Here is an 18157-nt window from a genome sequence, read left to right as displayed (position 1 = left end):
TAACTACCCCACCCACTTGCAATTCTAGAAACTCCTAACTCAACCTACACTATGGTTAAACCCTAAGTGGAGATGAGGTGAGGTAACTTAAGATAACCATGGTCAATTTTCGCACAAAGGCAAAAAGGGACTTTTTGAGTGACCTCAAAAGTCAAAAAAAGGGGCTTAGGGTTTGGAAAAGACCCCTAACCCATACCCATACCCTTTGGGTATAATAATTTCATGATATAAAGCATTAGGAATAGGTTAGAGCCAAACAAAAGCTAGGAAATAATTAGGACCAAATAATAACTCTAAAATGCAAATTAAGCACTAATCCGGATTAGGGATGACTAACCCCGATTAAGAACTCAATTAGCAAACTGACACTAACTTAAACCAACTTAGGTTGAAAGGCTACACAACTAACCCTAATTAGCACACTGAAGAACATAAACAATTCACAAGTGTCAAGCGACACTAAAAGAACATAGTTACGAACACTAACATTCACTGAACACTGAAAGATACATACATACATCTCACAATACAATACGTGAATTACGAACAACAAGGTTTCCAAAATTAGCACAAAGAGATCAGTTATGTTCCTCCGTAGGGTTCCTCAGCTAAATATCTCCACACTCGTTGCACACATCAATAGTCTCGTAAAATCACCTGTACATAAATGTATACGTATCAGAAATTCTCATAAATTAAAACATACATCAAGGGTTTCTTCATCCTGCTTAATTCTTAATCATTTAAAATCTCTTAAATTAGAGTCTCAATCCTACATTTACTGATTTCATCGACATACATATACATGAAACATTAAATGACAAACATCAAATATATCTGAATGTAACATCACATAACATGAAATAATATAATATGTTCTATGTATCAGATAATGTCTCGAAATCTCGAGTCATGAGTGTCAAAAAGATAAAATAACAACTAAAGCTATGAAGGGTCAGAGCAAGGCCTCACATCTGAATGTAACATCACATAACATGAAATAATATAATATGTTCTATGTATCAGATAATGTCTCGACATCTCGAGTCGTGAGTGTCAAAAAGATAAAATAACAACTAAGGCTATGAAGGGTCGGGGCGAGGCCTCACACTATGACCCCTTTCAACACATTTTATTACAACATATATCTATACGGACCCTAGAACCCCTAGGGACATATTAGAATCATTTATATTGGTTGAAAGGGGTCATAGGGTGACCTATGACCCCTTTCGACAAATTTTATTACAACATATATCTCGAGGGGCCCTAGGACCCTTAAGGACATATTAGAATTTTTTATATGAGTCAAAAGAGGGTCATAGGATGACCTATGACCCCTTTCGACACATTCCATGATGACATATGTCTCTAGGGGTCCTAGGACCCATAGGCACATATTATAATTATTTATATGGGTTGAAAGGGGCTATAGGATGACCTATGACCCCTTTCGACACATTCCATGAAGACATATGTCTCTAGGGGTCCTAGGACCCCTAGGGACATATTAGAATAATTTATATGGGTGAAAAGGGGCCATAGGATAACCTATGACCCCTTTCTACACATTTCATGATGACATATATCTCTAGGGGTCTTAGGACCCCTAGGGACATATTAGAATCATTTATATGTGTTGAAAGGGGCCATAGGATGACCTATGACCCCTTTCGACACATTCAATCATGACATATTTCTTTAGGGGTCCTAGGACCCCTAAGGACATATTACAATCATTTAAATGGGTCAAAAGGGGTCATCAGATGACCTATGACCCCTTTCGAAACATTTAATTACAACATCTGTCTCTAGGGGCCCTAGGACCCCTAGGGATATATTAGAATCATTTATTAGGGTCAAAAGGGGCCATAGGATGACCTATGACCCCTTTCAACACATTCCATAATGAGATATGTCTCTAGGGGTCCTAGGACCCCTAGAGACATATTAGAATCACTTATATGGGTCGAATGATGCCATAGGATGACCTATGACCCCTTTCGACACATTCCATGATGACATATGTCTCTAGGGGTCCTAAGACCCCTAGGGACATATTATAATATTTTATATGGGTTGAAAGCTGTCATAGAATGACCTATGACCCCTTTCGACACATTTTATTAGAACATATGTCTATAGGGGCTCTATGACCCCTAGCATTATATTATAATGGTTTATATGGGTCAAAATAGGTCATAAGATGACCCATGACCCATTTCAACACATTCCATGATGACATAAGTCTCTAGGGGTGCTAGGACCCCTAAGGACATATTATAATCATTTATATGGTTTGAAAGTGGCCATAGGATGACTTGTGACCCCTCTTTATGTATTTCATCACAACCTATGTCCCTATGGGTCGTAGGACTCCTAGGGATGCATTTGGTTGGTTCCAATATGTCGAGAGGGGTCATAGGTTAACCTATGACCCCTCTTGTCACATTTCATGACAATGTATATCCCTAGGACCCCTAGGAACCCATTGAGAATGTGTCAAAAGGGGGTCACTAGGGGTCCTAGGGACATATGTTGTCATGAAATGCTTCAAAATGGGTCATAGGTTAACCTTTGACCCCTTTTGACACATTTTATGACAATATTATATTTAATAATAATATAATATTTTATATTTTAATATAATGATAATTTATTATTAGATTATATAATAATAATAATCATATATGTTACTAGATTATAGATTTAATATTAATAATAACCATATATATTACTATATATAATAATAGTCATATAATATTACTAAAGATATTTAATAATAATAATATTTATCATATATATTACTATATTATATTTAATAATAATAATCATACATATTACTATAATATATTAATAGTTATAATCATATATAATAATAATAGTTAATAATAATATCAATGTCCACACTTTCCCCAAATAAATTTCCCTCTAAAACACTCTATAGTTTCCCTCTTAAATTTATTTCCTCTCAAATTACCCTCCCTCCAAATTTAACATTGGAAAATCTCTCATCTCAAATTTCCCTCCAAATTTCTATTGAAAAATCTTGGACCTAATTGGATACCCGATTTCAAATCGGGTATCTGATTTGAAATTGGATACTTGAGTTGAATTCAAATATTCGATTAGCCTTGGTATTTACCAAGCCTATTCGATGAACCCAAAAAACGTGTTTGAGAAGGGTCTCATTGACACTCAGACTTCGGGTAGGCATCTGACAATGCTATTTTCATTGAAATTGAATGAAGTGAAAAGGGTTTTTTTATAACACTCTCGAGATTCCATGGATATTATTGTTGTCAAATTCTAAGTTCGATAAGTATTTATTAGTTAATTTTGAATGAAGATGATTGTAAAGTGTTGATTGACATACTAATTGAAAAATAGCTCTAACTTTCAAACTGTATAACATTTTTTAAATCCAAAAGTTGCAAAACATTCTATGCTTCGCCTAGTATAAGAAAAAGAAAAAAAAAATTGTAAATTTTTCTACTAGCTAAGGTGGTCAGACACTAGAGTTTTTTTTTCCAAAAAGTTTTAGTAGAAAATTCATATTTAATTATTTATTTGGAATAAAAATACTCAAAAATATGCATCACATCCAGGCATGAGTCTACTTTTTATATCTATAATTATATTAAAAAAATATTATCATTTGATTTTGATTAAGGTGATCAGACATACACCTACTTTTAATTTTCGCTCTGAAATTTTTGTAGTACTGCATTAAAATCCAAACTTTTTACCAATCAATTATTTTTTTCTCAAGATAAGGCCTAGTAGTTTAGAAACTACATTTAATTTCTTATAGATTATTTTGTTACAATTTTTTGATATAAAGTGTAGAACCACTTTAAAATTATGTGTCAAGTTGACATAACTCTGATTTGTTAGTTTTTCATTGCCAATTAAGGCCATAGTTTGGTTGACCGTGATCCTACACATACCCTCATGGGCATGCAAGAATCATCCTATAGTCACCATTTCATTTGTAGAGGTAGTATGCATAGTAGCTACATCAATAGTATATCAAGCACTATGGATATAAGATTAAGTAATCTTGATCCAAGAATAGAGAAGAGCCCAATAACTATATTTTGTGACACCAACTTAGCAATAGCATTTTCTAAAAAATAGTAGGTTGTTACAAACCTTTAGGGTGTTTTGGAGACATTTTCATCAAAGATAAAGCATATAGGTACTTGTTATCACTTCATTAGAAATCTAGTCAGTAATGAAAAAATAAGTTTAAATTATTGCAAATTAAAGAATCAATTGACTGTCATATTTACAAAGTGTATTAACAAATGTAAATTTCAAAGTTTAAAATCAACAATTAAGAATTATTAGTGGTAAAGATATTGCAATCTATGGAGTCAAAATTAAGGGTACTATAGATGTAATTTGTGACAAATGTGAGGAAGCAAAGGTGCATGGAATTGCTTCTTACACTAATCTTTGAGAGAACGATTATGCAAATTTAACTAACTATTACAAAGATCTCAAGAAATGCATAATAACATAATCAAAATAACAATGAACTTATAACACAATGATTATTGTGTGGAAACCCTTCTAGGAGAAAACCCCACCCTCCAAAACTTGCACAATGTATTCTCAAATCTGGAAGATTACAATACAATTGCAATGCAAGTTCTTACAAGAGTGCATCGCCACAACTTGAACTTGGACTCAGACTTAGAGAGACTCCTTCTAGCACCAGTCTTACAAACAAAACTTGATGATTCAAACACCTCCCCAAGCCCTCCATTTATAGTGATTTGCCACTTGGAAACCATTTGTTGTTTTACTAAACCATGGTCCAAAACCATGGGCAAAACAACCATGCCACATGTTATTCACTTGTAATATGTAACTCCAAGAATATCATTATCGTCCATAATTTTGTTCTCTAATTTAGACCCCCATAAAAGTCATATAATGTGTTGTTTACACTCTAAAAATAGCCCTTCTACATTGGTCTAGAGGCTAGAAACATTTTTAACAACTCATACACCTTTTTCCAACTCATAAACACGTGGAAAACTACTACAAAAAAATTCTAGAATTTGCTAAAAAAATTCTAGAGTTTTCCAACTAAAATTTTCTAAAGTTTTCTAGAAAGAGCTTGCAAGGTTGAGACACAATTGTAAACATTCTCCTGCTTGTCAAACACCTTGCAAGAGTTAGGGGATCTAGAGCGTCATGGACTTAATTGTAAGGGGTTGAGAGGCCCATAGACTCTAAACACCATTTGAACTTCTCTATACTCACAAACTTAGTTAATGTATCAACAACATTCACCAACGTCTCCACCTTTTCCAGCTTCACCTTGTCATCCTTGACCATATCTCTCACAAAATGATATTTTACATCAATGTGCTTGGTCTTAGCATGAAATGTTAGATTCTCCACTAGGCAGATTGCACTCTGACTATCACTATAAATTATCACTATAAACTATTTAAATTCTATATCTAAACATAGTCTCTTTAGCCATATAGCTTCCTTGCAGGCATGAATAGCTACCATATACTCTACTTCTGTAGTAAACAAAGCAACAACAACTTGTCACTTTTTCATCCAACTAATTTTACCATCAAATAATGTAAACACATATGCACTGATGGATCTTCTACTATCATGATCACTAGCCTAGTCTGAATGCACATAGCCTTGAATATCCAAGGAATGCTCATATCTTATTCCATGAAAACATATAGAGTACTCTAAGGTACCTTGCAAGTATCTAAAAACTCTTTTTACTACATCCCAATTGGATTAGACATATAATGGGAAAGTACTCCCATTTCTTGGGAAATGTCTGGTCTTGTACATACCACAACATACATCAAACTTCAAACAACACTCTGATATGGTAGTTGACTCATCTCTTCCATCTCCAATGGGGATGTAGGACATTATGAGATAGAAAGCTTTGTTCCCATAGTAATAGGAACACTAAATGGTTGGAATCCTGCATATTGAATCTTCTCAAAATAGTACCAACATACTTACTTTGTCATAGACAAAGCTTTCTATTTGGTTTATCTCTTATAATCTCTATTCCTAGAATGTACCTTGCTGCACCAAGATCTTTTATTTCAAACTTTGCTAAGAGCTGAGATTTTAATTTTGCAATCAAACCTTTTTCTTTGCCAATAAACAACATGTCATCAACATATAAGACAATAACCAAGAAATAATCACCATCAGACTTGTAGTATATATAGTAATTAGATTTGGATCACACAAATCCCAAACTCAATACATATATATCAAACTTCTGGTACCACATCATAGGACTTTGTTTTAGACCATACAAGGATTTCTTCAATTTAAAAACCAAATGACTTTTTCCTTTCACCACAAAGTGCTCTAGCTGTGTCATATAAATTTCTTGCTCCAAATCTCCATGAAGGAAATTTGTCTTCACATCCATCTGCTCAACTTCTAGATCATAACCTACTACAATAGAAAGTAAAAATCAAATGGATGTCATTTTTTCTATAGGAGAATAAATTTCACCATAATCAATTCCTATAACCTGGGAGTAACCTTTTGCAACCAAACATGCTTTATACTTCTCAATGCTTCCATCTGAACATGTCTTCCTTTTGAACACCCATTTACAACCAACAAGTTTCTGTCCTTCAGGAAATGGTACAAGGTCCCATGTGACATTCCTCTTAAGAGCTTCCATCTCTTCTTCCATGGCTATCTTCCAGGACTCTAAACCATTCATACCAAGAGCCTCTTCTACAAATTTCAATTCATCAATATTAGCATTCAAAGAAAATATACACCTCCAATCATTAGGAGAATATCCATACCTTTCTAGTTCTTTCCTCTATCTACCTGACCTTCAAACAAGATCTGATTCAAGTTCAAGTTCAAGTTCATGATCAGGTTCTTCCTATTCCTTTGATGATTTAGAACTCGTAGAGCTCTCTTCAACAACTTGTCTTTCTAAGGGCCTCAATTTAACTTTCTCAAGTGCAACAATAAGTTGAATCACATCTTTCTTTTCTTTTATCTATTATGGTTGCATGATAATAGAAGAAGGCTCAGTTTCTCTAAAAATAACACTTCTAGAGTAAAATACCTTTTGTGCAATAGGATCCCAAAGCTTGTATCCTTTCACAACATAACTATATCCAATGAAGATCCATTTAACAACTTTTTTGTCCAATTTTTTCCACTTCTCCTTTGGCACATGAGCATATGACTCACAACCAAAAACTCTGAGATGTCTAAGTGAAGGCTTGTAGCCTGACCACGCTTCCATTGACATCTTATCAACAAGAGTTGATGTAGGAGACCTATTTATTAGGTAGTAGGTAGTGGCTATAGCTTCGTCCCAAAAAATTTGTTCCAGTCTAGCTCCACTCAACATACTCCTAGCCTTCTCCATCAAGGTCCTGTTCATTCTTTCTACAACTCCATTCTACTGTGGAGAATACAGAGTTGTCTTCTCTCTTTTAATACCACAATATTTACAAAATGTGTCAAAATCATTGGAGAAATATTCACCACCAGTATCAATTTTCAAATGCTTTATCTTTTGTCTAATCTACAACTCAACCACTACTTTAAATTCTTTGAAATGACTAAAAACTTCAGCTTTACTTCTAAGAAAATAAACCCATGTTCTTCTACTAAAATTATCAATGAAAGTAACATAATAAAATGATCTACCAATAGAAGGAACATCAATTGGTCCAAATACAACTGAATGGATTAGATCCAAAATTCATGAGGAATTATGAGAACTTGAGTAAAACTAAATGTGGTTTTGTTTACCATAGTTACAATGCTCACAAAAATCAAAATCAAGATTGCAGTCATTCAACCCATCAACAAGGTTTTTGTTCTTTGAAGTTTGTATACCTTTCTCACCTATGTGGCTGAGTCTTTAGTGCCATAACATAGTCTTCTCTAGAGGCAACTTTGATTTAGTAGATACAACACCCTTTGGTACCCAAAAACCATGACCATCTATTGAAAGATAAACCCTCTCTTTCTTTAACAAAGTAGTCCTCTTCATAGTCTTATCAAAAGTAATATTGCACTCAACCATGTATACATCAAGTTGGTACAATGTACCCAATCTACTTCCTCTTGCTATTACCATAGCACCTCTCACCATTTTCCCACTTGCTTCAAAAAACTATACATGGACACCTGCATCTATTAGTTTACTAACAGATATAAAAAATCCTCTCTAGTCCTGGGATATGCAAGACACCATCAAATCTTCTAATTCTACTATCAAATTATTTTTCTTGAATACTTCCATGACCAACAATATCAAGAACTAAGTTATCACCCAAATACACCTTACCACCATCAAAATTTTCATATTTACTAAACCAATTTCTATTAGGAGTCATGTGAAAAGATGCACCTGAGTCTATCAACCTGCATGAGTGGCCAAGGATATGATGAAAGCATCTCCATCTTCCTTCTCAGACTCAAAATCAAAATCTTTCTTGTTCTTCTTTTTCTTTTCCTCTTTGCAATTCTTTCAAAAGTGTCTACGTTTTCTATAATTCTAGTAGATTGCCTTGGACTTACTAAGAGATTTTGATCTCCCCTTATTCTTGGACTTAGAATTGCCATGCCACTTCTTATTCTTTCCTCTTTCATTTGGTCTTCCTCTAACACTCAAAGCCTCTTTGGCATTCAAAGAGACCTTCCTTCTCATCTCTTTAGAAAGTAGAGAACCAACAACATGGTCTATCTTCAAGACAACTGAAGTACTCCTTATCACCATGACAAGGCTGTCCCATGAGTCTAGTAATGAACATAAAAAAATTTGACACCTTTCTTCTTCATCCATCGACACCCCAACTAAGGTCAACTAAGTCACCGACATGTCAAAACTTTCAAGATGCTCAGAAATTTGTCGACCTTCTTCCATTCTCAGGGAATACAACTTCTTCCTCAAGACAATCTTGTTCACAAGTGATTTCACTTGATAGATCTCACTTAGCTTCTTCCAAAGCTTCTTCGTGGTAGGTTCTACATGGACATTAATCAGTATAGGGTGTATAAGACATAATCTAATAAGACTTTTAACTTTTTTGTCTCTCACATCATACTCTGTAGCTAAAATTGTATTTGTGGGCCTCAACTTCTTTTCATTGACTGCATCTGATAGATCTTGATCAATCAATAGATATTCCATCTTTAGCTTCCACATTTCAAAGTTTGTGCCTGAAAACTTCTCTACATCAATCCTCCCTGATGTGCTTTCCATCTTTGCAATCCTGCAACATAAAAATAAAAACTTCTACACAAGGTCACACTCAAACCTTGATTAGCTCAAAAAACCCTGTACCCAACAAATAGAACCAAAATTGGTTAGGCTTTGATACCACTTGTAAGGAAGCAAAGGCATGCGAAATAGCTTCCTACACTATTCTTTGAGAGGATAATTATGAAAATTCAACTAACTACTGTAGAGATCTCAAGAAATGCATAATGACATAATCAAAATAACAATGAACTCATAACAAAATGATTACCATGGGGAAACCCTTTTGAGAGAAAAACCCTACCCTCCAAAACCTACACAATGTATTCTGAAATCTAAAAGATTACAATACACTTGCAATGCAATTTCTTATAGGAGCCAATCACCATAACTCAATCTCAAACTTGGACTTAGAGAGACTCCTTCTAGCACCAATCTTGCAAACTAAACTTGATGATTCAAACACCTCCCCAAGCCCTCCTATTATAGTGATTTTCCACTTGGAAACCATTTGTGGTTTTACAAAACCATGGGCCAAAACCATGTGCAAAATAACTATGACCCCTATTACCCACTTCTAAACTCCAAGAATAGCATTTTCGTCCATAATCTTGTCCTCTAGTTTAGAGCGCCATAAAATTTATATAATGAGTTGTTTACACTCTAAAAATAGCCATTCTACATTGTTCTAGAGGCTAGACACATTTTTAACAAATCATACACCATTTTCCAACTCATAAACATGTGAAAAACTACCACAAACAAATTCTAGAATTTTCTAAAATTTCCTAGAGTTTTTTGGCTAACATTTTCTAAAGCTTTCTAGAAAGAGCTTGCAAGGTTGGGATACAATTCTCAACAAAAAATGTTGAATTAGTCTTAATTAGAATACGTTGATAAATGTCCCATTAAACATATGTTTGAGTTGTTTATCAATACTTGAAGTGTTTATTATGAACATTTACCTTTACGAATGTTTTAGTATTTTTCCCTTTCATATTTATTATTTTGTTTTAGTTCTATTATATCTCATTTATAAGTATCTCTTAGATATAGTAGAAGATAAATATAATATAGAAGTATCTCTTAGATATAATAGAAGATGAATATAATATAGAAGTTATATTTTTCTACCTTTGTTTTGCACTGTACCAAAATCTGATAGCAAAGTAGTCTTCGAAGGTCTAATCAATAGATTCAACAAGATTCAACAAGTGCCACATAGTGGTGTACTTGTCTTTATAATTATTATTAATAGAATAAATATGTATTATAATTATAGTTAGTAAAATAAATAAGTATCATATAATTATAGTTAATAGAATAAATATTTATTATATATAGATATAATAAACTACTAAGTTAATAATATTATACTATATCTATTATATTTGTCAAATTGTTTAATTTTATTATATAATAATATCTTAAATCATAAATAAATTAGATTACTTTATTCTTTTATATTAGTTCTAACAAACATGATTTAATATGTTATAAGTATGCAAATTTGTTTTAAACTTATAGAATTTTATGAGAATGCCTATTCAATTTTAGAGTATAATTTTATTATAAAATATTGAACAAAAAGGAATAAACTATCCATTCTGAATGTTACATAGTATTTGTAAAATTCCATGCTTATTAAATTTTGATATGTGTCCATTATGTTCAACCACATTGTTGAATAGGTCAAATGAACTTTGTATTTAAGAAAAATCAATATTTATAACTTGAGATGGTAGAGAAGATGGTAGAGTTTAGGGATATAGATTTAATAATTGTCAATGGAATTTACTCTAAAATATTTTCTTTATAAATTCAATTTCAATAATTTATTATTTTATGCATATGTAATACTATTTTATGACAATGTTTAATCTTTGAAAATATTTCTATAAAATATATAATATGGAGGTAGGTCTGATAAAAAGGGTCCTATAACACCTAATACATATAACATAATTGAAATAACTCATATAAACTTTAGAAATATTTAAATGAGTTAGAAATAATTGAATAGAATTGGATGATCTTTACAAAATTAATTAGCCAATTATGCAAAGTGAATGCAATAGTACTAGCCTATAACAAGTATAATAAACTATGGTGTTAGCTTTGATATATGAATACTAAAACCCATTTTGTTAGTGGACTCTCTTTGATTGATTCTTTGGAATTTTTCTTTTATTTTCCTCATTCATTTTAGTTTATTAAAATTTAATAGCTATAAAAAATAAAATAAATTAATTATTATTTTTATTAAATATAATTTAATTAAGATTTGATTAATATTTAAATAGTGTTAAATGAAACTTTTACATGAAAATTTTAAATATCATTTTTCTAAAGTAAAGTAATATTTTTAAAATAATATTCTAACTTACTTTTAATATTAATTTTCTTAATGTAAGAAATGAACACTAAAGTTTTTATAAACAAGAAGTAATTGTTCATGTCACATTTAAAAATTGATATCACTGAAGTGTCTTTAAATAATTTAATACTTGTAAACAAATTTATATATTATTTAATAAATTTATACTATCAACATGTGAAAAATATTAACAAATTATATGTTATATGAATATATGTAGGTTTATATATAATTTTAATAACTTTTATAGGGAAGAGGTTTTTTTTTTTTTAAATAGTAAGCAAAATTTTTGAATTATATGTTGTATGGATATATATAGATGTATACATAATTTAATATTTATTGCTAAAATATTTATGATTATGAGTTCCCATAACATTGTTTAGACAAATGAAAATAATTTTTTATACATTACAATAAGTAATATTCAAATTATGAGTTTAAATATACACATCTATTCAAATGAGCTCCTATAAGACTCAAATTATATGAACCAATCAAATAAGAAAAATAATTTTATCAATTTTACAAATCAAAATTCTCACATATAAACATTACAAGTTTGAAAACTTTAAATGTAAAATAAAAATACTTGTATATAATTGGTGGAAATTGAAGAGAAAATAATTAATTGTATTTGTATTAATATTATTGAATAAAAATTAACATTTTTATATATTTTTAAATAAATTTAATTTATTACAAGGATAGTCATTTTTAATAATTTAATAGTGAAAAGTAAATTAGGAGATTTATAATTAAGAAATTATAAGTATTATTATAAAATATATTAATTAAATAATTGTAAAAATGCATTTATAAATTTAGACTATGAAATTAATGTCATAAATTGAATAAATAGAATTCCTTTTTGTTGTATAAGTTTTTAATGAAAGTACTTAAATTAATATATTAATAATTTTTTAATAAGAAAATTTAATTAGAATAGTAGCTAATAAACAAAATTTTAGAAAAATGATAAAATAATTATCAAAAGTAAACAATTTGATTATGGTGGATTTATGATCAATTTTCTATAGATTTATTAATCAAACTTAATATAAATAGTGTTATCTTTAATCTTTCATGTTTATATAAATGTTTCTATTTATTTCACTTAAACATATGTAACATAAATATAGAAATTATTTAAAATATAATAATTTTGGCCAAACAAACAGTCATTACACTTAAAAATTATTCAACCTACAACAACAATAATTACACTTGAAACAGACTTCATGGTATTCATTTAAATTAAAAACCTCAAAACCCGATTCAATATCACCAAATTAGATGACTGTTTTCATGTGACAAAATCCAACTCTAATTAGAATACATTAATAAGCCTTATAATTTGCATCAGAAAAACGGAAATACAGTTCTACAAAAATGGGGAACATTATCTTCTAAATCATATAATCATATATCTCCAAAGCTATGCACGGTACAGCAATCTATAGTCAATATCTAAATATATAAATTGCTGACTGCTTCTATATCTATGAGAGAAAATCATGGGCTAAAAGTAACACTAGAATATCTATACAAACCGTAATGTCTAAATCAAGAAGAATTCACTATATATTCGAAACTTCCTCGTTCAGTTAGAGCACTCAACCGAATCTTTCCCACATTTTCTGCAATGTCTAAACCATGATCTCAGCAATCCTCTCCAAAATCATTTTGAACTCCCTATTTGCTTGCTATTTCCAATTCAACAATTCTTGCATATCATATAATTCTAAAAAATGACTATATTGTCTCTAAGGTGCAATTATTGCAATTATTGCCTAGCTCATCAATAGATGAATTTATTTACAATTACTAAAGTTGGCAGAAATTGTTTCATATCCATGGATTCTATGAGGACCATCTCCATCCATCTGAATATCTTGTACTACATGCTGTTTGGAAGGTATAGTAAGAGACTTGTAATCTTTCTCATTAATCACAGACACTGTAACTTTTAAGTCTTCTTTCCCCTCCCCAAACCTCAGAACTACTGAAACATCATTTGCATCACATTTATTGCAATTATTTATAACCCAAAACTGGATTGGCACTATCCAAATATCTGGCCCCTCTTGCTTCTTCTCATGTATCTCCTCCTTATAAACGATGTGACCCACCTGGATGTCCCCAAGTTTGCATCCACCTGTTTGCGTGGATTTTTTATCCAAATCTGTGTATCAATTCAATGTACATTGAATATCAGATGCTTATAAATGATTATAAGAAACAAAAGATTATAATCATTATAAATGACTAAAAGATATTCTTACCATCTTGTGCTGAGATTATATGGAGATTGATCACAGTGAGGAAAACCAAGAAAATTGAAGATTTCATTGTTTCTGATTTTGCAATGAGAAATCACTATTGTTGATCCATCCAATTATTAAAGTACGATGAAATATATAGAGAATGCGTTGGAAGATATAGGAATAAAATAAAGATATGTAAGGCTGGCAAGATCTCCATATACCGTAGTCTTCGTTAGTCTCCAACTAGATAAAGATGAAATTCCGTAATTTTATCGTCCCCGACCTTAATTTTAGGGTTTTGTTACTTGTATTTCAAGGGTGTAAGCTAAGCTCCATCAAACTATTATAGAAATAAAAATAATAATATAGGTTTTATCCTTGTTGAGTGCAAGGTTTTCATCATTTAAAAGGGATGATGCTGAGATTGTGCCTAGACAAATTTGGTCGAATAGATACCTATTAGTCCTTGGTTATTAACCAAAGAGACTAGGCTTAAAAGTGGAATCTCCATAAAATAAATAAATATTGTTGTACAAATATCAAAGAAACTTCTATTGTAATTAAATGTTTTAGTATCGTTTTAAATATATATTTATAATATATATATATTTTTCAAAAATATTAAATCTATTTATAATAAAATTCATGACAAAATATAAATGATGTTGTAAAATAAAAATGTAATATTTTTGTTAGATTATCTTTACAAGATTAAAGTTTATGTTTGTTAATATTCATTATAAAACAAATGAATTTTAAATCTTTTTTTATAATTCAAGAGTTTTTATGATGCATGAGCATCCAATGGTGTGAGGACAATCCCATATCACCCAAACATATGCTTAGTGTTAGTTTATATTTAATGTGTTTGTATTTCTAGATATCCATTTTAAGTTTTGTAATTATCAATTATTATGTGTTAAGCAAATTCGAACCCAACACCTCCCACATGAAAGGCTCACAAGTTATCGTTGCATTGCAGGCTCTTACCTATTGCTTACCTATGGTGTTATAGAGCACTTGGAGAGCTTTTAAAAAATGTAAGAAGTTCATCAATTAGAATCTTAGATAGAAAGCTATGTATCCCAAAAGTTGGACTGCCATTTCTTGATTCCTCTAATTTTGCCTTGACTTCTGACATGTCTTCTAGAACCTTATGCTTTGGTAGTGGATGCCAAATGACATATTCTCAAATTTATTCCTATTCCTAAACCTAATTAGGGTTACTTAAGGTCATTTCAAAAGTTTTTATGGAGTTTGGGAGAAGGACTTTAAGAAGGAGTTTTTTTCTCCAAAATATGATAACATTGTAAGTTGATAGGGCATGTATCTATTTTTTTTGTATTGAATGTAATAACATATTATTTTTTATATTCAATTTTTCCTTATCCCATTGTATTTTTTTTCTTAGGTTGTACCCTCATCAAGTGGTATGAGAGCAAGAGTTCCTAACTATGTAGACAGAGCATCGACTATGAGGCAATTTGCACTAGGAATGTGTGGTTGTGGATTTTGATATAGTTAAAAGATGCCCCCACAAAGAGAGCATGGTGGAAGGGTTGAAGGTATTCCCCTTGAGGTTAAAGCCCTCCAAAGACATGTTCATGCATTACAAGAGGAGATCCGTAGAGGGATGAATATTATCGTAATAGATGAAAGTGAGGAGGAGATGTTGTGCAGGAAGGAGAAGAAGAAGAAGTCCTGAACCAGGTGAAGGAGAAGATTTTTAAGGCCATTTCCAGGTTGGTCAAAAGACCTAAACTTGAGGTCGGCATGATTTCGAGAAATATAAACCAAGATGAGTTGATTGACTAGATCAATGAGATGGAGGAATACTTTAAGTATGAAGATATTAAGGAGCTTGATAGGGTTAAGTTTGCAAAGGCCAGACTTAAGTGCCATGCCAAAATCTAGTGGCAAGAGATTTAGTTAGAAAGGAATATAAGGGGAAGGAGAAACATCACAAGATGGGATCACATGGTGGAAAAAATAAAGAAGCAATTCACTCCTATTGGTCCTATGAGCTTGATTTGTTCAAGTCAGTGCAAGTATTGAATACAAGAGGAAAATCTATCTAGGAATAGAAAGATGATTTTTACCGAATCCTTATTAGGATGGAGCATGAGGAATAAAACAAGTAGAAGGCTTCCTATTACCTTAATGGGTTAAGACCTAGCATTCATGAGTAGCTAAGTCTTGTTAAATGACTGACATTGAGGAGGAATACCAATTTTCCTTACGAGTTGAGAAGAAGCTAAACAAAAAATTTGATGGAAGGAAAAGAGGGCATGGTCAAGGACAAAGGTGCATTGGTAGGTCTTTTGGAGGCTAAAATGAGGACCAGAAGAAAAATGAAGATGTGGGCACCAACTAAAACTAGAGCAATGAAGGTTTCAACCATTCCTGTGATCAAAACTTTGGAGACCAAAGATAAAGAGGTAGAGGATGTGGACAAGGTTCAAGAAGAGGAGGCTTTTGTGGTACATATTTTCACTAAAATGAACAAGGTCATCGTGCCTATGAGTTCCCTCAACACAAGGAAGGATCGATAGGAGAGATGATGGTAAGGCAAGGGTAGCTCATGTGGATGATGATGCCAAGTTATTATATTTAGAGGATGCAAAAAGAGAAGAGGTTTTGGTTAATGAAAGGGTCTTGCTAAGAAGTGAGACTAAACCTAGACAAAGGAAGAGTTTGTTTCATACCAAATGCAAGTTTGAGGATAAATGTTTTGATGTGATTATTGATGGTGGGAGAATTGAAAACTTGATATCAAAGGAGATGGTCTCAAAGCTAAAGCTCAAGAGGCAGAAACACCAGCATCCGTATCAAATTGCCTAGGTGTAGGATGATCATAAGGTCTTGGTTAGTAACTAATGTTTGGTAAAGTTCAAGATTGGGAGTTACCATGATGAGGTTCTCTATGACATCATCCTATTGAATGTATGTCATTTATTGTTGGGAAGAACATGGCAATATGAGAGGCATGCTATACATGATGGTTGTGCAAACATCTATTCTGTAAAAAAGGATGGAATTCATCACAAGTTGATAAAGGAGGATAAAAGATATGTAGTACTATTAAGGTATGTCTTGTTGATGGAAGATTTTTTTTGGATGGCATGAAACATTAGCATGTGTTATCCTTTAATTGCTAGAAAGGATAGAAAAGGTAGTAGTGAAGTTCTAGTTGAAGTTTTGGGTCTATTAAGTGAGTATGGAGATATCATATATGATAATGTCCCCAAATCGTTGATGCCAGTAAGGAAAATAATTCATGAAATAGATTTAGTCCCTAGAGCTAGCTTGCCAAACAAGGCTTCTAATAGGATGACTCCTATTGAGACTGGGGAATTGTATAGACAATTTCAAGAGCTATTTATGAAAAATATAATTCGAGATAGCCTAAGTCCATGTGTAGTACCTAAAATATTGTCACCAAAGAAGGATGAAGGGTGGAGGATGTGTATAGACTCTCAAGATATAAACAAGATAGCCATCAAGTACTACCAAGGATGGATGGTCTTATGGACTACTTGAGTGGAGCTTAGTGCTTTACCAAGATAGATCTCAAGAGTGGGTATAATCGGATATGGATAAGAGATGGAGATGAGTGTAACACTATATTCAAGACCAAAGAAGGTCTATATGAGTGGTTAACCATTCACTTTAGATTGACCAATGCACCGAGCATCTTCATGCAACTTATGAATGAGGTACTACAATTTTTTTTGAGAAAATTTGTTATTGTCTATTTGGGTGATATTTTGATTTTCAGTAAGTCTCTAGATGAACATTTGTTGCATATTCATAGTGTCCTAAGAGGTTGAGGGAAGAGAAATTGTTGATTAATTTGAATAAGTGTAGCTTTGTCAATAAGGATTTATTCTATTTAGGTTTTTTTTTTGTATTTTTATTATATCAGGTGAGGGTCTCAAAATGGATCTAGAAAAGGTGAAGTTCATCCTGGAATGGCCTACTCCAAGGTCTACCATTGTAGTGAGAACATTCCATAGTTTGACTTGTTTTAATAGGAAGTTCATTAGGAACTCTAGTAGTATATGTGCACCCCTAACAGAAACAATGAGAGGGGATGGAAAAAAGTTCAAGTGGACTACATGAGTTGCAAGAAGCTTTGAGTTTTTGAACAAGACGAAAGAGTAACTTGTGTTGGCACTTCCTAATTTTAACAAAGTTTCCAAGTGGATTGTGATGTAAGTGGTAGTACTATTGGGGCTTTGTTGAGCCAAT

General features: G+C 31.9%; 1 protein-coding gene across 1 annotated transcript; it reads right to left on the bottom strand.

The window, feature by feature from the left end:
• Positions 1–13197: 13197 nt before the first annotated feature.
• LOC149561459 (uncharacterized) lies at positions 13198–14056 on the bottom strand. Its single transcript, XM_089823792.1, has 2 exons — positions 13925–14056; positions 13198–13824 (listed from the first exon to the last, which is right to left on the bottom strand). The coding sequence occupies exons 1-2, from the start codon at positions 13989–13991 to the stop codon at positions 13454–13456; spliced, it is 438 nt and encodes a 145-aa protein (XP_089679918.1). The 5' UTR covers positions 13992–14056; the 3' UTR covers positions 13198–13453.
• Between the last annotated feature and the right edge of the window lie 4101 nt (positions 14057–18157).

This window comes from Cupressus sempervirens, chromosome 4 (assembly GCF_028749045.1).
Source record: "Cupressus sempervirens isolate cs-2001-9-10 chromosome 4, ASM2874904v1, whole genome shotgun sequence".
Classification (NCBI taxonomy): domain Eukaryota; kingdom Viridiplantae; phylum Streptophyta; class Pinopsida; order Cupressales; family Cupressaceae; genus Cupressus; species Cupressus sempervirens.
The sequence above is the reverse complement of the archived record's forward strand: the minus strand, read 5'-3'. Positions and strand labels throughout refer to the sequence as shown.